This window comes from Entelurus aequoreus, linkage group LG09 (assembly GCF_033978785.1).
Source record: "Entelurus aequoreus isolate RoL-2023_Sb linkage group LG09, RoL_Eaeq_v1.1, whole genome shotgun sequence".
In the NCBI taxonomy this organism is placed as follows: Eukaryota; Metazoa; Chordata; class Actinopteri; order Syngnathiformes; family Syngnathidae; genus Entelurus; species Entelurus aequoreus.
The window spans coordinates 29,970,978-29,998,226 of NC_084739.1; the positions used below are offsets into that span (position 1 = coordinate 29,970,978).

Consider the following 27,249-nt stretch of genomic DNA (forward strand, 5'->3'; position numbering starts at 1 on the left):
TGCTGTCTTTTTTTGCAGATGGTCCTTAAAAACAGCAGAGCACTCCTGTAACCCGGACAAAATAAACAGACCAAAATCAAATACCTACTGTAGAGAACGCTGGTTCTCTGTAATATACCAGCTCAGTGGCCTTGTGGTTAGAGTGTCCGCCCTGAGATCGGTAGGTTGTGAGTTCAAACCCCGGCCGAGTCATACCAAAGACTACAAAAAAATGGGACCCATTGGCACTGCTTGGCACTCAGCATCAAGGGTTGGAATTGGGGGTTAAATCACCAAATGATTCCCGAGCACAGCGCATGCTGCTGCTCACTGCTCCCCTCACCTCCCAGGAGGTGAACAAGGGGATGGGTCAAATGCAGAAGTTCACCACACCGAGTGTGTGTGTGGCAATCGTTGGGACTTTAACTTTATATACAAAATAAGAAAAATAGTGAAGGGAGAAGACTATTTAGTTGGATGTTCCTGCTTTAGAGTGTTTTACTATCAAGCGTTATACGTGTTGTTTTAAATGTTAATACATTACATTTACAGCACAAGATACAGACTTAAAAACTCTCCTTTGTTCCCAATACCATCAACAAGTATAACCTTCACTAGAAGGGAGGGGTGTCACAAGGACGATGCGAAATGTTTTCTTTTCATATTTTTTAACCATACTTTACTGTTCTTTTTGATCCATCATATGTTAATGTTCTGCACTGTATATGGTGTTGCTATTTTCTGGCGATGAATACATCCATTTTCTACCGCTTGTCCCGTTCGGGGTTGTGCTGGAGCCTATCTCAGCTGCATTCGGGCGGAAGGCGGGGTACACCCTGGACAAGTCGCCACCTCATCGCAGGGCCAACACAGATCGACAGACAACATTCACACACTAGGGCCAATTTATTGTTGCCAATAAACCTATCCCCAGGTGCATGTCTTTGGAGGTGGGTGGAAGCCAGAGTACCCGGGGAGAACAAAAAAACTCCACACAGAAGGATACCGAGCTCAGGATCGAACCCAGGACCTTCTTATTGTGAGGCACACACACACACTAACCCCTATACAATTCTATCTAATTCAATATCTGATCCCATTTAAATCCGTTACTTCTGGAGTCCCCGTCTTGTGGCCGTTTGATAGAATGCATGTTTATATCACCTCCAGAATCTGTCATAAAATTGACATTGCGAGAAATGAGGCACGTTTGATATATTTCTTTAATTCATTCGTCCATCAAAGGATTTACAAAGCTTGCGAATTAAACGCAGTATTTATTGTTATTTTTTTTACAAAAACAATATAACGATTGAATTAAGAGAATACAGCTGCACATTGTCAACATGTCAGACCTCCAGCGTGATGCAATGTGCAGGGAGAGGCCTCCTGGAAAGTCAGCAACGAGCCAATTCTTTTACAAATAAAATCATGCAATATTCATCTTGAGCTGTTAAATTTATTGTTTCAAATTTGGCACCATCCTAAGAAATCAGCGAGGGAACCGCAAAGCCGTATATAAAGAAATATCCTGAAATTAATTGAAAAAGATTGATCTTCAAGTACCAGGAGGCAATGACCTTAAATTTCACAGATGTCTTTTTAAAAAAAAAAAATACTCACATATAACTGCATGATTTGTACATCATTTCCACTATTGTACAAGCGTAGTAGCACTAAACGCCATGTAGCAGTCAGTGCTGTGCAACACATTCAAGAATAACTACTGATAATAACTATATTAACAAACCATCGTTGACAATTCATCATAAAAATTTGTAAATGCTATTTAAATACCATGTAAAGGAGATGTCTCGACAGTGTGCTTTTTCTTCCCTAGAACCCAAAACACATTTTAAAAAGTGTGCCCAGCCCGGTGTGGCGGTGACACGGCTCTCACAGGGATTGGCACGGAAAAAACTTACTGAAGAAGGAGCAGAGGAACATGCACGCCTCTGTTTCGGCGTCAAAGGCCGCGCCATTCACTCAGGAAACATGCCCAGCAAACACACCATGGCCTGGAACTTAAGAAAGTATTCTAATCAGAAGCTTAAATGGAAGTAAACAACACGGGTACAGAGAAAGCATCAGGATGGTGGCTGAGAAGGTTTATGAGCTAATTTGGAGCAAAAGGCTTGCAAAGTGATGCTGTGACGCTTCAACAAACAGATGAGCTTTCTTCTCACTCTGCAGAAGTGACTTGGATGGCGGTTTGGGCTCTCTACTCCAATTTTTCATTAGTGGAAGCAGTGAAATGTCACGTTGTAGCTTTCAGTGCAAATACTTAAAGCTTGCTCACTGAAAGGCACTACGGATGTTCTACACCATACAGAGATGGACGATGTACTGGGCACATGTCTGTTTCCTGAGGCATGTTCAGATCTAGCACAATAAAAGCTTCGAAAAAACAACCAAACACCTCTCATCTCATGAAGCACTGAGCAAGGCTGTTCTCTAATAACAAAGCAATAACAAACCTATTGAACAAGACATGAGACCGGGCTCCCCCGCCCGCGGAATCTCGCCGACCAACACCAGTGTCCACCTGGTTACACTCAACTGGACGCCCACGGCAAGTGGCTTCAGGTGCGGTGAAAACAGAGAAGCCAGGCGACGGCGCGCCTGCAGCCTGTGGCGCTCGGCATGCAGCTCATCAGAGGATGGCGCAGAAGAACTTCTTCTCCCGGAACGGGTTCTCGGAAGCGGGTACGGGCACGATGAGAGGGTCCTCGCGTATGTGGGCGTCGCAGTATGCCATCAGGTCTGCGGCGGCTTTGGACACCTGTTGACAACAGACGGGCAAAGTTATGGCCTGGATAGAAGACAGCCCTCATAAATATATCACAAATTCGTCTTTTTTTTCTGTGAAATTGGTAGACTTTATTAAAGCTGTTGGATCTGCTCCATTGTTCACCAGTAACTTAGTCCACCCAGGATTTCACTGGATTTTTTGTGTGTGATTGTTGCCAACACTGTCAATCAGTGTTGGCGTTAACGCACTTTTTGTGTCTTTTTAACGCATTGAAATCAGAAAGGACGCAGATTTTTTTTATTTTACCATTTGCGGCCCACAGCTAATGTTTTAAAGGCCCACGGCACATTCTGAAAATACTATTAAAATAAACAAAAACATAACAAAAGTGAAATAAAAAAGCTTACAGGTGAAATGTAATTTAGAAACAGTTGCAATGTTGACTAATAAAACAAAATTTTTTTTTTTTCTTTCAAACGGTCATTGCTCAAAACAATAAAAATAATCAAAATCAATGTTATTATGAATTATTGACATATCAAAGGTTCCCATTACTTTACATCAAATATTCCACTAAGAAAAATATTTTTGGTGGAAGATTTTGCATATTTTGTGTGTTTACCATAAAAAAACAGTTTTGTTTGACAAAAAAGGGCGGAAAAAAAACAAAAAACACAACATAAAAAAACTAAAACATTTTGAAATGAGGAATAGATGTGAAGTTGATGTAGACTCCAGAGATTTAAAAATGTATGTATGCCCTGGCATACATACATTGACAACAGACGGGCAAAGTTATGGCCTGGATAGAAGACAGCCCTCATAAATATATCACAAATTCGTCTTTTTTTTCTGTGAAATTGGTAGACTTTAATAAAGCTGTTGGATCTGCTCCATTGTTCACCAGTAACTTAGTCCACCCAGGATTTCACTGGATTTTTTGTGTGTGATTGTTGCGGCCCAAAATGCCTGATTTGGCAGCTGCTTTTTCACAAAGTCGCAGCAACAATGTTTTGAGGTATACCATCGCATTAGCTTGTAGTTTCACACATTTGTTTATCAAGGTTTTACAGTAGCAAGGGGATTCCTACTGTATGTATGATGACATCATTAGTTGCAGTTTGCCTGACACATGAAACGTGACAAAATGGGGGGAGGTGGGGGTGCGCTATCCACTTTAACTGCCAGATGGCAGTAGAGTTTTGAATATCTTAAAATGTGTTATGTGGCAATTCCAACTTTGACCACAGCGTCAGTTGTTATGCCCTTTCCATCTTTTTCAGTAGACTGCATTGCAAAATGCATAACCCCAGATCCACCCAAAAATGAGGCCACATGAATACCTTCCCTACTGTAGGTGTTGTGTAACCTTGACCCCAAAAAGCAATCAATTTAACAAATACAAAAAAATAAGCATTACTTTATGAAATTAAAATACCTTAAATTGAGGGATTTTCTCAGCATTTTAGGTGTGCTTCTTGGCTTTATAAATTGATTAATTTCAATTAATTTCAATGGGAGACGTTGATTTGAGATACAAGTGTTTTGAGTCAAGAGCTACGCCACAGAACCAATTAAGCTCGTAAGTTGAGGTACAACTGTACTATCTTTGTGAAAACAGAATTTTTCAAACAGCTCTTTAGATTGTGCATGTGTATCTGACCTTGTGTCCATTGGGGCGTTATTTGTTTAATCTTTTAACGTGGTCTGAGGAGAATATCAAACTTTAAAACATGCTTTGTTTGCCTAGAGGCTTTGTTCTAAGTGGAAAAATGACTTTAGATGTTGCAGAGTGCTCAGAGTGGAAATAAAGGCAAGGTTCCACTCGCAAATGGAGAAGTAGAGCAGCTGCATTAGCGTGATGACCATATCTTAATGATCTACATGGAGGACACCGACATCTGATTTCCTGGAAGCTGGGCTGAGTACAACCACGTAAACACTACGCGTCTGATGTATTAAGTTACCAAATAAGTGCTAAACTCCGTTAAAAAACTGGGGCTATGTTGCGTGTGATCTACTAACACTGTGTGCAATGGATAACAAGTGGAAAAGTGGTGCTGTAAAAAATTAAAGACGCAGTGCTAGTACTCACTTGTGATTGACATCGTGGGAGTGGTATTGATTTAACAATATCTTCATTGTGAGTGGAGGAGAAGTGCACTGCATTATCCTGAGAGCTGTTTCGAACGTTTGGGTTACCTCATTAAGGTGCATGAGCGAGTCGAAATATTACAAAACAGTTTTCAGCGTGATGTAGGACTGCCTGTGCCACTGCAACCACAATAACATATTTGTAAATTAATTCCTCCCTGACATTTTCAATCAAAACTGATCATTAAGATCCATCCATCCATTTTCTACCGCCTATTCCCTTCGGGGTCGCGGGGGCGCTGGAGCCTATCTCAGCTACAATCGGGCGGAAGGCGGGGTACACCCTGGACGAGTCGCCACCTCATCGCAGGGCCAACACGGATAGACAGACAACATTCACACTCACATTCACACACTAGGGCCAATTTAGTGTTGCCAATCAACCTATCCCCAGGTGCATGTCTTTGGAGGTGGGAGGAAGCCGGAGTACCCGGAGGGAACCCACGCAGTCACGGGGAGAACATGCAAACTCCACACAGAAAGATCCCGAGCCCGGGATTGAACTCACGACTACTCAGGACCTTCGTATTGTGAGGCAGACGCACTAACCCCTCTGCATCATTAAGATTGTTCCATTTTTGATTGTACAATGGTAATAAGTGACATTTTCACAACCTTTTCCTTTGTATATCCCAAGACAGCGCAGAAGAAAATCAATATTAAATGTTAACAAATGAAGTAGGACTGTTTGGGACTATAGGAGGGACTTGGGAAAAAGGACTTCAAAGCAACAATGTATCACTGTATAACAAGACAATCTAATAGTACAATAACTTTTTCTTTTGTACTATTACTATTTTTGTTTACTTTTTTGTGAAAAAAAAAGAAATAGTCATAGCATGAGAATAAGTTTATTCTAATCAAATTTTGTAAGAATTAAAGGCCTACTGAAATGAATTTTTTTTATTTAAACGGGGATAGCAGATCCATTCTATGTGTCATACTTGATCATTTCGCGATATTGCCATATTTTTGCTGAAAGGATTTAGTAGAGAACATCGACGATAAAGTTCGCAACTTTTGGTCGCTGATAAAAAAAGCCTTGCCTGTACCGGAAGTAGCGTGACGTCGCAGGTTGAAAGGCTCCTCACATTTCCCCATTGTTTACAATGCAGCGAGAGTGATTCGGACCGAGAAAGCGACGATTACCCCATTAATTTGAGCGAGGATGAAAGATTTGTGGATGAGGTACGTGAGAGTGAAGGACTAGAGAGCAGTGCAGGACGTATCTTTTTTCGCTCTGACCGTAACTTAGGTACAAGCTGGCTCATTGGATTCCACACTTTCTCCTTTTTCTATTGTGGATCACGGATTTGTATTTTAAACCACCTCGGATACTATATCCTCTTGAAAATGAGAGTCGAGAACGCGAAATGGACATTCACAGTGACTTTTATCTCCACGACAATACATCGGCGAAACACTTTAGCTACGGAGCTAACGTGATAGCATCGGGCTTAACTGCAGATAGAAACAAAAGAAATAAACCCCTGACTGGAAGGATAGACAGAAAATCAACAATACTATTAAACCATGGACCTGTAACTACACGGTTAATGCTTTCCAGCCTGGCGAAGCTTAACAATGCTGTTGCTAACGACGCCATTGAAGCTAACTTAGCTACGGGATCTCATAGAGCTATGCTAAAAACATTAGCTATCCACCTACGCCAGCCTGCCCTCATCTGCTCATCAACACCGATGCTTACCTGCGTTCCAGCGATCGACGAAGCGACGAAGGACTTCACCCGGCGGCTAGTGTCGGATAGCGCGTCTGCTATCCAAGTCAAAGTCCTCCTGGTTGTGTTGCTGCAGCCAGCCGCTAATACACCGATCCCACCTACAACTTTCTTCTTTGCAGTCTCCATTGTTCATTTAACAAATTTCAAAAGATTCACCAACACAGATGTCCAGAATACTGTGGAATTTTGCGATGAAAACAGAGCTTTTTGTATTGGATACAAAGGTGTCCGAATACTTTCGTTTCAACGATTGATGTCACGCGCATACGTCATCATACAAAGACGTTTTCAACCGGAAGTTTCGCGGGAAATTTAAAATTGCACTTTATAAGTTAACCCGGCTGTATTGGCATGTGTTGCAATGTTAAGATTTCATCATTGATATATAAACTATCAGACTGCGTGGTCGGTAGTAGTGGGTTTCAGTAGGCCTTTAAGTGGTAATATTACAGTTAAGATGTTGCAATATTAGGGGAATAATGTGAGAAAAAACACAAATTATGAACATTTACAATATTTATTATTTTACAAAAGTGTTACCTTTACGTTGTTCCCAGTTTTAAGTCAAAATATTTAGGAAATTAATCTTAATCAAATTTTATGACAATTAAATGATAACTTAATAAAAAGTAGTAAAGTTGTGATGCTACAAGGAAAAAAGTTGTAATGTTAGACAAATATTTTGTTTTGTGGGTATAATTTTTTAAAGTTTAATGAGTAAACTACTCATAATATGAGATCATATGTCATTATAATCTGCTTTTATGAGAATGAACTGGTTATATTACAATTGTATTACCAATCTTATGACAAACGGCACAATTCCAACAGGTTTTACCTCCCATGCAAACACTTTTGTCTTGTGAGTCCGCGCTTCCCCGGACACACAACAACACTTCCTTATTCTCCGCCAATCACCTTTCAGGCAGGGATGGTGTGTTTGTGACAATGGGAAAAAATGACATCAAATCCAAACCACACACACACACACACACACACACACACACACACACACACACACACACACACACACACACACACACACACACACACACACACACACACACACACACACACACACACACACACACACACACACACACACACACACACACACACACACACACACACACACACACACACACACACACACATAAAACATTAACACTAGCTTGTCGTTACAGTATTAATCGTGCAACCGAAACCGGATGTAAACAAAACACATGCCATTGTGACTGTCTAGACTGTAGAACGTTGTCGGCATGTCTGCAATGTGAATGTAATTTTTATATATAATCAGATATACCTGTGGATTGTGTGAAGGATATATATATACACATATTTAAGAGTTATTTCTTTTTATAGTCATATTTGAAACAGCTGGTCGAACGCAACAATAGCCATCTACAAAATGTGCAAATATTAAGAGGACAGTGGTGGCTTTTAAGAAGAGAAAGTCCAACTAGAGTAACAGCGCCAAGCAAGTGTGACGTCACGCTATCTGCGGCTAGCTTTTCATCAGGGACATCGAGGGACAGAAGTTAAGAGTCTCTAAGCACGAGTACATTCTATAATAACACCAGAAGAAGATGCTCGATCTGTTGCTAGTTGTTTTTAACTAAACAAAATAAAGACATTAAAAGTCTGGAAAAACTTGAAAAAATGTCAACAAAGTACATTGTACAAAAAAGAGCAACAATTGAAAATACAGCAAAACGATAAAACATTTTTTTTAAACTAATTCATTAGAACAGATTTTTTTTAAATGTATGTTTACATTTTTTTAGCCTTTTTAAAGAAAATCATATCGTCATGACAAAATACTCAATGACGTCATGGTGACCACGCCCTCATAACCACAGGTATCTTGGCAGTTTATGGGAAACACTGTATTATTACATTACTTTATAAAACTACTGTAGTTCGTGTGGCTTTTCGCTGAAATTTGAATACTATTTCAGTGTGGTCCTAATACTACTAATAGTAGTTATTGTTCAATACCCTCCTCCAGATGACCTCATTTAGTTATCGTGACAGTACTCAAGTCTGCACAGATGAGAATATTAACAAAGACTTTCATTACGATAAGGATAAACTGCATAATTACTCTGATAATCAAAGTGAATTATAGTGCAAATGTAAGTAGGTTTTCTGTTGAGAAAGACAGTGTGTGCGTGTGTGTGTGTGTGTGTGTGTGTGTGTGTGTGTGTGTGTGTGTGTGTGTGTGTGTGTGTGTGTGTGGTTAGTGTCCAGACTGGCTGTAATTACACTACAGTCCCACGATGCACAGAGAGTCCTTGCAATTAACACAGTTCATGTTCCTTTGGCTGATTGAGCGATTAATGAGAAGGTCCCTGAATGAGCCGCCGCTCTTGTCACTGATACACACTCCGAGTTGTCACGTCCCTTAATTAAATCTACAGAACCAGCAGACACTGACAACACTGCTTCCCTACCGCGTCCGTCTCTGCTCTTTATTCTGCTTTCATTCACAGATGCACTCAGCTTCACAAGCTATTTGATTAAATAAATAATAAACATTTGCTTATCTGAGTTAGCAGGAGACATGAGACGGAAATAAAAAAATAAAAAATAAAATGCATACAATTTCCATTCTATTCATGGTGTATCATTATTAGCGCAACCAGCAGTCATACAAACAGAAAATTCTCTCTAAATTGGATGCATTCATTCATTGACAGATGGATAAATGGGTGTGTGAGTAGGTAAACAAATGAGTGAGTGGATGATGGACATGATGGACTAATGAAGGATGTATGGGTCGATGGACGTGTGAGTGGATGAACAGATCAGTTAATGGATGAAAAAACGGGTGAATGCATTTCAACTAGGGACATAATGATATAAACATTTTATGTCATGGTTATCGTGACCAAAATTATTATTGTTAGCAGTATTATCACTGTATTGTTGAATGTGCTTATCCACACTGAAATATTTTGACCAAGTACTTTTTTTCAAATAACTAAAATAAATAGAAACACTACTATTTTGCATGTTTTGCTTCTTATGCTTCCCTTCGAGTGTTTTAGGCTTAGTATTTTATCTGCTTAAATAGCTAAGCTTTTACTGTTTTAAATATTGGTTTGTACTGTAGCACTGTAAGGTTTATCTCAATAAAAAGTGTGTAAAAAAAGATTGAAAGATTTATTTCAATGAAAAGAGCGTAAAAATAAATCTATCTTTCACAATCAAAATGTAGGATTGCAACGCAGAGATGAAACGAATAAGAATAATGACAAAAAGTGCACTCAAAAAGGAGTGAGGGAAATAACAAAAGATGCACACAAAAGGTGTGGAGAAAACAGGAATCGGGGCAGTGTCACAGGAACAAGGAGCGTGAGTGGAGCCAGAGCAGAGGAGGTAACACGATTGGAAGAGTGAACCACAGGTGCCGAGTGAATGAACTGGAGAGCTTAAGTTGTCAGTAGGAAATGGGTATCAGGTGTGTGTGCAAAAACAAAACAGACATGCGGCAACAGAGCTGCCAGATCATCATTTATTATTACAATGTGGCGCCCACATTCAGCGGTCCTTGAACACACCTCAGTCTTGTATTCCTCCGGGTATAGAACAATCACTGTACTAAGAGAGCACAGCTTGTAGGTTCAATGTACACAACTCAATATCTTAGTTGCTCAGACAGCAATGTGTTGATATAAGTTTAGATTGGGGTATGTCATTTCTTAATGGGGATAGAAATGAACGTCTGTTGTTTTTATGTTAGCATGAATTTACAGTTATCAAAGTTTTTTGATAATTTTATTATATTATTTATAATTTAATACCATCGGTAGTTTTACCACAATTATCATTATTACCGTTTATCACTACGTCCCTAGTTTCAACTGGTTCCAAAGTGCTACATAAAAAAAATGGTAATAACAATGTATCCTATTTTAAGTCTTGTCATTTTTTTCCTGCCTTCCAATTGGATCCCCAGAGCACACATGCACAAGTCGACTTACTCAGCATATGGTACCAGATGTAGTACCTAATAGTACCTGCTTTTGTAAATGGAGTGCTCTTAGCGAGTGGGTTCATGGCAAGTTGAGTCGGTACTAGGGTTGTACTAGTAACATAAAATAAAATCTACAGTATAACGTGTTAGATATATGACAGCCTACTGCGATAACGATATATATCTATATATTATTTGGTATATAAATGATAATATAACCATTTTAAGAGGTTACAGAGACTCTTAATTTGGCTGCTGACATATACAGTAACATACTGGATCAATTCCAATTGTTGTCATGATCCGTGGCCCGGATCATGTTTTGTTCAGTTATGGTCTGTTAGTTTTGGACTCCCTTAGTTCCTGTTTTGTGCACCTCTGGGTTTGTTTTGGTTTCCATGGGGATTAATTGGGTTTACCTGCCTCTGGTTAGTGGTCGGCACGCTCACCTGCTGTCGAGCACTAATCAGAGAGCTATTTATTCATGTTGCTCGCCACACTTCATTGTTCATTGTTTGCATTTGCAACAGTTACGTTGGTATTCTTGTTTCCTAGTTCATGATTCCAGTGCTAAGTGGTTACCTTAGCTTCCCGCGCGATCGGCACGTTTTTCTTTTGCTGGTTTCCTGTTTTTGGTTTCAGCTATGATTTATGAGAAATAAATCATCTCCTACCTTACGCTTTCGTCCGGAGTAGTCCGTCTACATCCCGGGAGAACGACCCCGCAGAAAGATGCGACCCCAACGTGACAATTGTATTATTTTGTCAAAACTATTATTAATCTACTTGCTAATTTACTGTTAATATCTGGTGACTTTCTGTTTCAACATTGTCCTATCCACATGTCTGTTAAAATGTACTAAGCACTTATTCTTCTTTTTACATTAGTTTTGGGCAATACTACACATTTGAATACCATGAATTGATTTACGTGGACCCCGACTTAAACAAGTTGAAAAACTTATTCGGGTGTTACCATTTAGTGGTCAATTGTACGGAATATGTACTGTACTGTGCAATCTACTAATAAAAGTTTCAATCAATCAATCAATGGGTTTTAATCCAATAAGTAATTACAGGGGCAGTACTGATCGTACCAATGCTGATACTTAAAATATTGTAATTCATTGAATGATTACATTTTTGATCACAGTAATAAATCAGACAAAAACAAAGGACGGTGTAAAAATACCAATTAAATATTTAATTTCCTACTATTGGTTGTGATTCAAATCCTTTGGTTTTGCCCTTAAAGTTCTCCAGTGTCAAGGGACTTACAGTGTTTTCTGAGATTGTAAACAATAATAAAACGACAAAAGATCTTTAAAAAATTAAAAGTATCAATCTAACACACTGCATGTAGTATAGACTATATAGTTGCATTCGCTCATTGTCGTGGAGATCGTGACCTCAAAAAGGCAGGACACGGAAGGCAGTGTGCAGGTGAATGAGTATTAAATGTACAGAAAGTACAAGGACAAAAATAGAGTGCAGCAGAAAAAAGGCGCATAATAGCACAGGGGAAACTGTGCGTGAAAAGCTAAGCTTAACTGAGAGCTAACAGAAAAAAAAATACAAAAACTAAACCAACAAACACTACTGACAATGTAATTCCACTGTGTAACTCCAACAACCAACTAAGCTGAGAGACAGGATTCAATAGTCCTCAAGTGCTCATAGCAGGTGAAAAACATAATTACTAATCACCCACATGGTGGATGACCGTGCTCAAAAGCAGAGGTGACGCTACTGCAGAACAAGACAAACGGAACAGGAAGTGGAGACAAAATAAGAGCGCAAAACAGGAAGAGAACCAAAAACTGAAAAAACACCCAAAAAAACAAGGAATGACCTGGTGTAACAGGTCATAACACATATACTGATACTATACCTGGTATAGGTGATATTTGTTATGATCCACCCACATTTGTTTACATTCAAGAGCTCCAGCTTAGCGGTGAGCATATCCTCCTTTAGTGTGTTGTGTAGAATGTTTACCTATTCCTCGTCCTCCAGTGCTTCACTGACATATACCCGTGGACAGCAACCTTCAAAATTTAAGATGACAATGCTGGCTTTTAAAGAGAGGAAGGCTCCCAGCAGCGTGAAGCAAGTCTGACATCATGCTCTCTGCACCTCGAGTCGCTTATCGTCACGGACATGGAGCGACAGAAGTAAACACAGTCTCTAAACATGAGTACAGTCTACAATAACATCGGAAATAGATGCTAGATTTGTTTTTTAAAAAAATCTAAAAGTACGTTATACAATAAACAGAAACAATTGAAAAATTGAGCCAAACCATATTATGCAATCAATAACAGATTTGTTTTAAATGTATGTATACATTTGTTTGCCATATATAAAGACAATATAAGCAATATATAATAATGTGACAACGTCATATTGACCAAGCTCTTAGCCACGCCCCTAACCACGGCCCCCACCGCCACAGCTATTGTGGCATTCTAGGGGAAACCCTAGGTGGCGACGAGTCCAGGGTGTACCCCGCCATCCGCCCGAATGCAGTTGGGATTGGCTCCAGCCACCCCCGAGACCACGAGAGTGACAAGCGCTAGAAAATGGATGGATGGGGAACTCTGCACTTGTAGGAAACTTACTTTATTTGCCGCCATGGAGGTGAGGATTACTGACTTCCAAGCGGTTTTGCACTGTGGAGGGACGTTCGCAGGAATGCTACATTGCGTTGAGGACGCGTTCGTTCTCTGGTCACGGTCAAATTTGCTGGACAGAGCTAGAGTGTGTCAACATTTATTATCACGATATAACGATAGTATTAAAGGTTGTATTGTGGGCCAAATGTATATAATTTATATTGTCTATATCGCGTAACACTGATAGGAAGAGAATAATTTACACCTGAAATTACGTAACTAGTAGAGATAGGATTTATGACTCTTTGAAGAGTTTCTTTCAAGAGCTGTTTAACCATATTTCAAATTTTCTCAATAAACAAAATAAGATATTTTGTCAGCAAATAAGACTTTTTAACAGGAATGCATTCGGTTCTTTTGTGTTTGCAGACTATTACATTAACTACTGTATAAATCACATGAGGACCAATAAAGGTGAAGAATAGTTCCCTCTGACAATATAGACTAAAAATAACTATTGCCACATGAAATTGTAGGAAAAAGTCAAAAAGCAGATTAATGAGGCTGGTAAATGTTCAAGTGAGGTTTGGGATAATCTATGTTTGAAATGCAGAGGTTCCTTCCTGCAAGCAGCTCTAGTAGTGCTGAGTATGGCTGAAGAATGATGAGTGGTGATGAAGCTGCATGGCAGGGTTTCAGCCTTGTCTGTGATGCTGAGCGAGCAGCCTTCTTTCCACTATGGGGAAATCTTTCTCAGAACACACAGCGGGCATAAGGAATGACATGATGACGCAAACATTAAACTCTCCATCGCACTCCTGAAACTTGAAATATTGCAAGCTAAAGATGATAGAAATAGTTATCACAAGCTTTTCAAAAGTCAATATTTAACCACATAACGTCTTACGCTGCAATAAAAAAGCTTCCAGGAAAGTGCTAATCGATTATTGTTCACAGAGAAGACTAACTGCTGTCACTGAGAAGCGAGGGGAATGTTCTGTCATCTTTTTTCTTCAGCTTCCCGCTGTGCAAAGGATCCACCAGACACCAAATCTTCCATCATATCTGATTTTGTAACCATCTTATATTCTTACTCTGCACATGCATTCATTGTCAGGGCCACGGGTGAGCTGGGGCCTATCTCAGCTTTCTCAGAACACCCTGGACCCTGAATAAATCCTCGCTGAATAAAACTACGCTATACAGTGGTTAAAAGAATTGTTTGCTTAGAGGGCGCAAAAACTTTATGTGTTTGAAGCATTGTATTCCACCTGTGTCGAGTTGTCCAAATCTCCCCAAACTTGTCCCAAACGTTTGTGCTGGTCTGTGCAGCAAACATTTTCGTTTGTGCCGTTACGGTTTTTAAATTATTCCAAAATACATTTTCATCCAGACCTCCTACTTTGTCCAAATCACCCAAAAACGGGTCCTATTTGTTGGTGCTGCAAAATATTTGGTCTAACTATCATAGTTTTTAAGTTAACGTTTTATGGTTTTATGTTATTAGTGTGTAATTAACGTGTTATTAATCATAACGACCCCAATTATGTAAAAATCTCCCCGAACTTGTCCCATTCGTTTGTGCTACGTTTATGCTGCAAACATTTTCGTTTGTGCTGTTACTTCTTTTAGTTATTATTTTTTTAATGTTATCAACACGTAATTAACGTATTAATAATCATGACTAAACCCTTACTGTGTCAAAATCTCCCCAAATGTGTCCAGTTTGTTTGTGCTACTTTTTTTTTAAACAAAAACGTGACTGCAAATTGTTAGTTTCTTTTCTCGGACTGATGTGTGTACACAAGCATGAACGTCAAACAAATTTCCCAGATTGACAAGCGATTTTCATTCGATATACAGTACAGGCCAAACGTTTGGACACACCTTCTCCTCATTCAATGCGTTTTCTTTATTTTCATGACTATTTACATTGTAGATTGTCACTGAAGGCATCAAAACTATGAATGAACACTGATTACTGCTTTGCACACTCTTGGTATTCTCTCGATGAGCTTCAAGCACACCTGTGACATGAAAACCATTTCAGGTGACTATCTCTTGAAGCTCCTCGAGAGAATGCCAAGAATGTGCGAAAAAGTAATCAGAGCTAAGGGTGGCTATTTTGAAGAAACTAGAATATAAAACATGTTTTCAGTTATTTCACCTTTTTTTGTTAAGTACATAACTCCACATGTGTTCATTCATAGTTTTGATGCCTTCAGTGACAATCTACAATGTAAATAGTCATGAAAATAAAGAAAACGCATTGAAAGATTAAAGATTAAAGATTAAAGTACCAATGATTCACACTAGATGTGGTGAAATTTGTCCTCTGCATTTGTCCCATCCCCTTGGGGAGCAGTGGGCAGCAGCGGCGCCGCGCCCGGGAATAATTTTGGTGATTTAACCCCCAACTCCAACCCTTTGTTGCTGAGTGCCAAGCAGGGAGGTTATGGGTCCCATTTTTATAGTCTTTGGTATGACTCGGCTGGGATTTGAACTCCAACCTACCGATCTCAGAGGAGAAGGCGTGTCCAAACTTTTGGCCTGTGCTGTAATTAGTAGGTATGTGACAATCGGCCACTGACCTACTTATCTCCATTGCAGCGATGGCTTTCCCCAAAGTGCCTCGACTTTGACAATTCTGGGTCTGATTTCTTGAAGTGCCATAATTCAGCACGCAAAATTTTACATCTCATATCATACAAATTAAACCCGAAGGTATGTTACTTACTTACTTTACTTATAGTTTAAGATGTTTGTATTCATATCTGTTCTTATAATCATGAAATAAGAAATCAATCTAAGCATTGAAATATGTTTTTTTGTGCTGGCTGAAACTGTCTGTCCGCCATGAAAATCCACAAAAAAAAGTGTGTAACATTTCATCCAGAAAACTCCACTATGGTCAGACATTATCATACTAATGCACAATTATTCGCTCTCACTGGCGTTTTATGATGTTATTAAACCTTTCACAGTTTGTATTCAAAATGGTATGCCTATACCGTAAGAGTACTCTTGCCGCTAATTAAAGGCCTACTGAAACCCACTACTACCGACCACGCAGTCTGATAGTTTATATATCAATGATGAAATCTTAACATTATAACACATGCCAATACGGCCGGGTTAACTTATAAAGTGACATTTTAAATTTGCCGCTAAACTTCCGGTTCGAAACGCCTCTGAGGATGACGTATGCGTGTGACGTAGCCCGGCGAACACGGGTATGCCTTCCACATTGAAGCTGATACGAAAAAGCTCTGTTTTCATTTCATAATTCCACAGTATTCTGGACATCTGTGTTCGTGAATCTGTTTCAATCATGTTCATTGCATTATAGAGAAGGAAGCCGAGCAAGCAAAGAAGAAAGTTGTCGGTGCGAAATGGACGTATTTTTCGAACGTAGTCAGCCACAACAGTACACAGCCGGCGCTTCTTTGTTTACATTCCCGAAAGATGCAGTCAAGATGGAAGAACTCGGATAACAGAGACTCTAACCAGGAGGACTTTTGATTTGGATACACAGACGCCTGTAGAGAACTGGGACAACACAGACTCTTACCAGGATTACTTTGATTTGGATGACAAAGACGCAGACGTGCTACTGTGAGTATGCAGCTTTGGCTTTTTTTTGCGTATGTACGTAACTTTTTTAAAATATATAAGCTTTATGAACCTTGGGTTAGGTGAACGGTCTTTTGGGCTGAGTGATTGTGTGTGTTGATCATGTGTTTGAATTGTATTGGCGTGTTCTATGGAGCTAGGAGCTAGCAGAGGAGCTAGGAGCTAGCATAACACGTACCGTACCGTACGTGCGCGTCACGTACGTAACTTTTTAAAAATATATAAGCTTTATGAACCTTGGGTTAGGTGAACGGTCTTTTGGGCTGAGTGATTGTGTGTGTTGATCAGGTGTTTGAATTGTATTGGCGTGTTCTATGGAGCTAGGAGCTAGCAGAGGAGCTAGGAGCTAGCATAACAAACACGCAGGTGTTATTATGCAGGATTAATTTGTGGCATATTAAATATAAGCCTGGTTGTGTTGTGGCTAATAGAGTATATATATGTCTTGTGTTTATTTACTGTTGTAGTCATTCCCAGCTGAATATCAGGTACCGTGAGTATGCAGCCTTGGCTGCTAAACATTCATAACTTGACCGTATGTGTGCGTCACGTACGTAACTTTTTAAAAATATATAAGCTTTATGAACCTTGGGTTAGGTAAACGGTCTTTTGGGCTGAGTGATTGTGTGTGTTGATCATGTGTTTGAATTGTATTGGCGTGTTCTATGGAGCTAGGAGCTAGCAGAGGAGCTAGGAGCTAGCATAACAAACACGCAGGTGTTTTTATGCAGGATTAATTTGTGGCATATTAAATATAAGCCTGGTTGTGTTGTGGCTAATAGAGTATATATATGTCTTGTGTTTATTTACTGTTGTAGTCATTCCCAGCTGAATATCAGGTCACCCCCGGCTCTCACAGCATCTTCCCTATCTGAATAGCTTCAACTCCCCACTAGTCCTTCACTTGCACTTTACTCATCCACAAATCTTTCATCCTCGCTCAAATTAATGGGGAAATTGTCGCTTTCTCGGTCCGAATCTCTCTCACTTCATGCGGCCATCATTGTAAACAATAGGGAACTTTGCGTATATGTTCAACTGACTACGTCACGCTACTTCCGGTAGGTGCAAGCCTTTTTTTTATCAGATACCAAAAGTTGCAATCTTTATCGTCGTTGTTCTATACTAAATCCTTTCAGCAAAAATATGGCAATATCGCGAAATGATCAAGTATGACACATAGAATAGATCTGCTATCCCCGTTTAAATAAAAAAAATTCATTTCAGTAGGCCTTTAACTAAATTAAATAGTAATGAATTAATTAATCAAGTTTTGGTTTTTTTCATTAAGAGATTTTCTTTGGGTTACTGAACTAATGCATTTGCTTTTTACTTCATGCATTTATGACAAATAAGAAGGGAGCTATGATGTCTTGAAGGTATTTTTTCAAAACATAGGTCATACATTTCTCTATTGTCTTAAAGGCCTACTGAAATGAATTTTTTTTATTTAAATTTCGGACAAAAAAAGCAACCAATTCTTAAACTTCAACAATTCATAGCTCCCTTGATATTTGGCCTACCACAATGGTTTAAGTACAATTGGAACATTTGTTCCAATGTTTTTAAAAAGGTATGGATTGATTTGAGATATTTTGCATTTGAAATTTACTTAACTATAAAATGCATCCGCTTCACTTTTTCCACATTTTCTTTCAGTTACATCCCTATTCCGAAATTGAATAAATTAATTTTTGTCTTCAAAATTCCACAGACAATACCTACAAATGACAATGTGAACTTTTTTTTTTGCAAGCATATTTAATATAAAAATTTAAAAAACACACATGTACATTATTATTCACAGCTTTTGCTCAATACTTTTTATTGATGCACATTTGGAAGCAATTACAGCCTCGAGTCTTTTTGAATATGATGCCACAAGCTTGGCACACCTATCTTTGGGCAGTTTCGCCCATTCCTCTTTGTAGCCCCATCTCTGAACATTGCTGCATTCATCTTTCCCTCTATCCTGAATAGTCTCCCAGTTCCTGTCACTGAAAAATATCTCCCACAGCATGACGCTGCCACCACCATGCTTCACTGTGGGGATGGTATTGGCGTGGTGATGAGTGGTGCCTCCAAACATGACTCTTAGTATCACACTAAAGAGTTCAATCTTTTCCTCAGCAGACCAGAGAGTTTTGTTTTTCATGGTCTGAGTCTTTCAGGTGCATTTTGGGGATTTTTTTTTTTACTAAGAAATGGCTTCTGTCTGATTGGTGGTTTGGTGCTGAGATGGTTGTGCCTCTGAAAAGTTCTCCTCTCTCCACAGAGGAATTATGTAGCTCTGACAGAGTGACCATCGGGTTCTTGGTCACCTCCCTGACTAGACTAAGATGAATGCAGCAATGTACAGAGACTTCCTGGATGAAAATCAACGCTTACCATCCAATCTAATGGAGCTTGAGAGGTGTTGTAAAGAGGAATGGGTGAAACTGCCCAAAGATAGGTGTGCCAAGTTTATGGCATTGTATTCAAAAATAGTTGAGGCTGTAATTGCTGCCAAAGGTGCATCAACAAAGTATTGAGAGCAAAGGCTGTGAATTGTTATGTACGTGTGATTTTTGTTATTTTTAATAAAATCGCAAAATAAAAAAATAAAAACCACATTGTCATTATGGAGTATTGTCTGTAGAATTTTGAGAGCAAAATATATTTATTCCATTTGTTATTAAGGCTGTAACATAACAAAATGTGGAATAAGTGAAGCGCTGTGAATACTTTCCGGATCCACTATAGTTAGTAACTGTGAAAAATATACCAATGATGTAAAAATGCTACATAAAAACAGTGCTTGTGCTGGTAATAACATTTTATGATGGTGGCGTTTTGATCTTAGAACGGGCTACTAAATTTCCGTGAAGTCCTATGAGGTAAAATATTTGAAATCCCGACCAGCATCCCAAAAGATATTGGTGTTTAACCGCATGTCACCATTTTGCTTCTGCATTTAAAACAGCTGGCATGGAAATGTAAATGGAAAAAACGGACAACTGTGATAAGCCAGAGCGGTATTTGGTTATTTCGTTTGTGGCAACAAAATATAATAACAATAATATACTAACATATTTTTGATCCTGTTCAGACATAAATGGCTAGGCTAGGCTAAACTAAGCTAAGCTAAGCTAGGCTGGGTCATGATCACCAATCAATACCAAATGCGTTGCTTTTATAAAGCGCATATAGGTACATATTTGACATGTTTTAGTGGAAGAGGTGAAATAATTTTTCAGTGTTAACAAGAGTGTTAAAGCTCCGTACCTTTATCCTGTCCATGCATGCCTCCATCTTGAGCTGCTCCACAGCTTTCCTAGCGTGGGAGATGCTGGCTGTGCTGTTGTTGGCGATACCGTCCTTCATGGTGCTTCCTGTCACGCAACATGTGGGCATCATTATTTGCTCATAATTCTTTCACCTACGGTGGAACACGCTAAAAGTTGTTGTCTGATGGTCGGTTGGTAGAGCGGTCGTGCCAGCAAACGGTAATACTAACCGTCGGGATTTGTACCGCGGTTTATCATCATACCGTTTATCGTTACATCCCGGAAGGTGCGTAATAAAGACATGTCATTCAATTCATACAATCGCTCCTACTTAATAATTAAGGACAGCCGACATCTTGCACACCTGAACAATTAAAAATAAACCACAAAGTCAGGATTGCAATAATCCAGCAAATCTCCAAAAGATGGCTATGCCTCCAAAGCTCCGAATGGTGCCTTCAAAGGGTGAGTAGTTTTTTTTTTGTCCAAAAAATACCAGGGAAGAATGGGCTTCATTGTCACAATAGTTATGTTTCGCCACCAGAGCTCACCTACATAGTCTTCCCTAAAGTAAGCCAGGTACACTTGAGATGAGAGGACATGTCAAAAAGTAAATATTTAGCTGCTCAGAATTTGTTATACCAGAGGTGTCAAAGTCGTTTTCACTGAGGGCCACATCACAGTTATGTTTGGCCCCAGAGGGCCGCTTCTAACAATGAACACTATTATTACACCATTTTAAATGCATTTTATTAGTAGATTTTTTTAAAACTAAAATTTAAAAAAATATATGGTAAATTGCAATATTTTCACCTCAAAATTTAGTGTATATTACTGTAAATGGAAAAACACTACTGCTGTTTTTATGGTTAAAAAAAGGCAGCTCAGTTGCCAGAATAACATTTACTTTTGTTTTTTTACTTTAAATTAAAAAGCCTGCAATTTTACAGTAAAATTTTGGCATCTGAGCTGCCAGTTTGTTTTGTTTTTTTACCGCACATCAACAAATGTAGATTTTCGGTGTATTACTGTAAATGCCAAAACGACACCACAGTTTTACAGTAAAAAAAAGTACTGTTTTTCTTCATTTAGAGAAAAATGCTGTAAAAACCACAGTAAATTTCACAATTTTACCATAAAATCTATTGCTACTTTTACATTGCACAATTTGATGGATAACTTGCTTTGAAATCATTATTAATAGTAGTTATTTCTATTTAAAAAATGGTTTGAATGTTTGATAATATATTTTTGCATAATTAGACAATATTTAAGTTAACATAATTTGCGATTACATGGAGTACATATTTTTTTTCTCTCCCAAAATAAAAAGAAAGAATGCATTTAGTCAGAAAAGTTACGGTATTTTATTTATACATATTATTTGCAGGCTTTCGAGGGCCAAATAAAATGAAGTGGCGGGCCACATCTGGCCTCCGGGCCTTGAGTTTGACACTTGTGTGTTATACCAAACAATTGTTGTTACCATCGTTCCATTTAAGGTGCGCGCTTGCGCAACTGCTCTCTGTACACAGCAAATTTATGCGGTGCACAAAATCAAATCCAATCTGGACTCTAAATAAAATAAACATAATACTTAAATAAACACGGTTTGTCTATAAAAGCCGAAATAGTAAAATTGTTTGTACCTGACAATTTTCGGCTACCTTGCCTCTGCAGCCTTCATCAGAGGTGTCACATGATGTTGTTGTGACGGCACTTGATAAGTTAAACTCGTCAGGTACAAATACATGTACTATTCAGGCTTTTATAGACGAACCTTGTTCATATACATTTATTATCAGTAGGCCAAATGAACCTCTTCACTTCAAACACATAATTGTTTCTGGAGGATTTTGCGATGCAGCTGTGAGTGACAGGTGACAATAAGCAAAACGGTTTATTGTTGGCCATAACCACACCAAAAACATTAGTTAAAAACTACTATCTAGCAAAAATGGTCATTGTCTGCCGTACAAACAGGCTTAAACCAACTTTTTGTCATCTGTCATATCACCAACACACACACTCATGGCACTTAGCCAGTGATGCGTTTATGGCCACACAAAAAGTGGGACAGCTCAAACACCGCACATAAACTGTAAATACCAGGTCGCTACATGACTTCCCAATCAGATGTATGCTTATTCTATTAATTAATGAAGAATGTTAATTTATAGATATTAATCATGAAATGCTGTTATGTGATTACAAAAATGCTCATTCAAATATATTCTTTACAGACAGAAAGTCACAAGAATGTTCACTTTATCCATGCTTACATCTCATTGTGCAACATGTGAATGTTTAAGGGCAACTAAATGTGATTAAAAAGTAGGACCCACCCAGACATAAAATCATATATATTACAAAATAATGTCATGGAAATGACTGCTGTCATTTGATTACTATAATGAGACATTTAACTTGATATGATGACAGGTGTGGGACAGGTGTGCTTCTGGTGTGGCCACAGTGTGCACGTCTGATATTGCTCACATGTGCTCCAATAATTGCTGGGTAAGTTTTTTTGTTTGCTCACACACATGAAAAATTACCTTAAAAAAGTGTGACAGAAAAGTTAGTCTAGATTGTTATTAGCTAGCTATTTGCTACCTAGCCTTAATGCTAGCAAGACATCTGGGGTTAGTGGTCACATATACACATGCATTCATAAATTACATATACAGTTGGGAAGGGATTCATTTGGCCCTATTGTAGGATGGATCTCGTGTGAGAAGAAGGCTGGGGGGGTTAATTAGTTTGCAATGCAGTCTGTTAAAAATGATTGAAAGCGCCATGCTGTGATAAAAACTGACACTGTGGTCAAAGTTACAAATGCCACAAAACACATTTCAAGATCCATCCATCCATTTTCTACCGCTTGTCCCTTTCGGGGGTCGCTGGAGCCTATCTCAGCTGCATTCGGGTGGAAGGCGGGGTACACCCTGGACAAGTCGCCACCTCATCACAGGGCCAACACAGATAGACAGACAACATTCACACTCACATTCACACACTAGGGCCAAGATATTCAACATTTTACTGCTGTCTGGTGGCTAAAGTGGATATCACACACAACACGTTTCACGTGTCAGGTAAACGATGCGATGAACGGGGCCACATCCTCTTCCTACTGTACAGGACGCTGGCCTATGCAATTAAACTTTCACATTTATTTCTGCCTTTTAAAAAGGACAGTGTGGGGTTGTCACATTTCAAGCCAACACACTTTAGCTTCAATTGAGTGTAAGAATGACTCTTGCACACTTGAATAAAAAGTTTCAAACCGTTCCACCTTCAACACATTTTACCATCCTGGAAATTTAAACAACTTTTTTTCCATGTTAAAAAAAAAAATCCAGGATTTTCCAGAATTCCAGTTTTCCGGGACATTTTTCCCATTCAAAATGAATTGGCCATATTTCAAACTTCCACCATTTCCACATTTTTCAACCGTTTCAAACCGTTCCACCTTTAACACATTCTACCATCCTGGAAATGTTAACAACTTTTTTTCCAAGTTAAAAAAAATTCCAGGATTTTCCAGAATTCCAGGTTTTCCGGGACATTTTTCCCATTCAAAATGAATTGGCTGTCACGCCAAATTGCTTCCCCTACAAAAACCTTCCCCCCCATTTACTTCCGGGGTCATTTCCTCTTACGCCATTTCCTCTTACGTCATTGACAGCGATCGAAATTAACCCTGAAGTAGTGTTGACCCGTGGAAAACGAATCAAAAATTGTTTAATTCTCCATCCTGTACGGTGGTCAAATGTGCAATGAGTATTTGTTCACATATGCATTCCCAAAGTAACACGATTTAGGGGAAACATGAGTGCTGACGTAAAAACAACGATTGAAACTAAAAAAATGTAAGTTCACATAAATGTCATTTTCATCTAGTTCTTTTTTTTTTTTTTTTTTTTAACAATAAAAGTTTTTTATTATTAGCCTTTATTTAACCAGGTAAAATCCCATTGAGATCAAAGATCTCTTTTCCAAAGGAGATCTGGCCAAGAGGGCAGCAGCAAGGTTACATTAAAAACAGTAAACAAATACATAAAACATCACATTTACGACATTAAAACTTGCTCACATAACACATGTGCATACAGACAAGGTAGACTGCAATCCTTTCACAGAAGCTTTAAACTCATTCAACGTAACAAGGGTTTGAAGTTTAATATTCGATTGTAGGTTATTCCAAGCCTTCGCTGCTGAAAACCTAAATGCTTTCTTGCCCAGTTCAGTTCTTACTTTGGGGACGACAAATTGCAGAACATTCGTTGAACGAAGATTGTGACTTCCTTGTTTCTTTGTTAAAAGACAATACAGATAAGATGGAGTGATACCCAGAATGGTTTTGTAGATGAAAACATACCAATGATTGAGGCGTCGAGCACATAAAGATGTCCAGTTAACCATTGAGTATAATACACAATGGTGAGTAAGGGGAGCGCAGTTGGTGATAAATCTCAGTGCACCGTGGTACACACTATCCAGCTTGTGGAGACAACCAGCAGTAGCATTCATGTACAACACATCTCCATAGTCAATAACAGGTAAGAAGGTTGTTTCCACCAATTTCTGTTTCACAGTAAAAGAAAATCAAGACTTGTTTCTATAATAAAATCCCAGTAAAAGTTTCAGTTTTTTTTACAACATACTGAATGTGCTCCTTAAAACTCAAGTGGTCATCAATTAAAAATCCTAAATATTTAAAAGCACATACTAACATAATTTGTTGCCCATTTCTTGTTAAAATGTTCTCAGACAGTGCTGATCTTACAGTTTTTGATGTGGTAAAGAACATACACTTTCTTTTCTCTGCATTTAAAACCAGTTGAAGATAGCAAAGTTGTGTTTTACACAGAGAACTAAAAAAAACTGTATTTAACGAATAAATGTAGTTTTAATAAAGTTTGATAATGTTGATTGATAATGAATTAACTTATTGTACACTGTTATTCATTTCCGCATATGTCCACGAGTCAAATGTGCAGTCAGGAATATCCTCAAGTTAATTTGTCCGATTAATACTTGTCCGATTAATACAGACGTTTTGTTAACGCTATATTATAAAAAAAAATTTTTTTAAAAAACAAAACAAGTATCCTTCCAGCGACGGGCAGTCAAAGCCGAAGTGCTATCGTAAGAGGAAATGACGTAAGAAGAAATGACCCCGGAAGTAAATGGGGGGGGGGTTTGTAGGGGGAAGAAATTTGGCGTGACATAGCCATTTTTCAAACTTCCACCATTTCCACATTTTTCAACCGTTTCAAACCGTTCCACCTTCAACACATTCTACCATCCTGGAAATTTGAACAACTTTTTTCCAAGTTAAAAAAAAATCCAGGATTTTCCAGAATTCCAGGTTTTCCGGGACATTTTCCCCATTCAAAATGAATTGGCCATTTTTCAAACTTGCGCTATTTCCACATTTTTCAACCGTTTCAGATTCAACACATTCTACCATCCTGGAAATTTAAACAACTTTTTTTCCAAGTTAAAAAAAAATCCAGGATTTTCCAGAATTCTAGGTTTTCCGGGACATTTTTCCCATTCAAAATGAATAGGCCATTTTTCAAACTTCCACCATTTCCACATTTTTCAACCGTTTCAAACCGTTCCACCTTTAACACATTCAACCACCCTGGAAATTTAAACTACTTTTTTTCCAAGTTCAAAAAAATTCCAGGATCTTCCAGAACTCCTGGTTTTCCAAAGCCCTATTTCTACCCTTTTTTTCGGGCGACTACTCCTTCCACATTTTTCAACGCATTTCAACCGTTTTACCGTCAACACATTTCTCTTAATCAGGACAAAAAAAACTATATATTTTTTTCTTTTAAACCGGAAACATTTCCAATTTTCCCCAAATTCCAGGAATTCCGTAACCACCATTTCTCAATTCAACGTGTTACTACTTCAACATTTCTCGGCCCATTGGAAAAATTCCAACACCAACCATTTCAACTCATTCAAGTTTTTTTTTTAACCATTTTCAAAAAATTCCCGCTTTTCCCTAAATTTCCAAATTCTTTTGGAAATTCCCATTGGAATCAATGAGACATTCTTCCAAGTTCCACAACGCCCACATTTTTCATCTGATTCAAACCGTTCCAACTTCAAAATATTTTGGGAATTGTGTGCTCTACTTCAACAATTCTACAAAAATTCTGGGATTTCAGTTCAACTTCAGCACTGGAGCATTCACACGCAATTCCTCAGGAATTACCTCATCTAGTTGTAGATGTATTTGTGACATATAAATGCAAATCTTTCCTGCTCCTAATTGAAGGCCCAGGCTTGACCCCCTCCCTTCCTCCCAATGACGTGGTCATCAGCCTCCACAGGAAATGACACCTGAGCATAAATGCATTTTAAATCATGGGTGCGGTGCAGCTGGTTGCAATATTACTATTAAGTTGTTTTATTATGAAAGAGGGGATCCCATTGAAAGGAACGTCAGGTTAATGTAAATATTGCCTTTCATCCTGGGCTTTCCCCATTCATCCTCACAGAGGCGGCGAAACAAACATGGACGATAGTGCACAAGCAGCAAATTGAGAAAAAAAAATGGACACGTTCAATACAATGACGGATGCTTACCTGAAATCTGTTGCTGCTTTTCCCCCCCAAATGTGAGGTTGGGCTTGACTCCACCCTACACGCACACAAAGAGGAACTGTCAAATTTGAAGAGAGAGGAGAAAAAAAGGGGGGAAAAAAAGGAGGAATCCCCCCCACAGGCTCGTCAAAGCGGTGGATGCCGCTGTCGGAACGCTGGAATGTGGCCTGGGCAGCAGGTCCGTTCCGTGAGTCGTGCGTGTTCCGGGGAAGAAGACGTGGAGGAGGACGAGATATGGGTGAAGACCACCACGGCAAGGCTCGGAGATATGCTAGCAAAAAAAGAAAGGGGGGGAGGGGGACACCTCCGTGTGACGACGACGAGATTCAAGCGGTGTCGGAGCAGCGGAGTGTGTGTTCTCCCACCGCGCACGGACGACCCTGAATGCAGCAGCGATGTTTCCTTGATGAGCGTCGGTGCAGCAGCAGGAAACATCAATGATGTGCAGGCTTTCCCTTCTTCTTCCACATCACAGCAACACCCGCCTCAGCCTC

At 39.0% G+C, this 27,249-nt stretch overlaps 1 protein-coding gene across 1 annotated transcript; it reads right to left on the reverse strand.

The window, feature by feature from the left end:
* Nucleotides 1-1,188: 1,188 nt before the first annotated feature.
* On the reverse strand, nt 1,189-27,249 carry LOC133657342 (guanine nucleotide-binding protein G(I)/G(S)/G(O) subunit gamma-4). The gene is made up of 3 exons (XM_062058552.1): nt 26,738-27,249; nt 20,121-20,227; nt 1,189-2,761 (listed from the first exon to the last, which is right to left on the reverse strand). The coding sequence occupies exons 2-3, from the start codon at nt 20,217-20,219 to the stop codon at nt 2,633-2,635; spliced, it is 228 nt and encodes a 75-aa protein (XP_061914536.1). The 5' UTR covers nt 20,220-20,227; nt 26,738-27,249; the 3' UTR covers nt 1,189-2,632.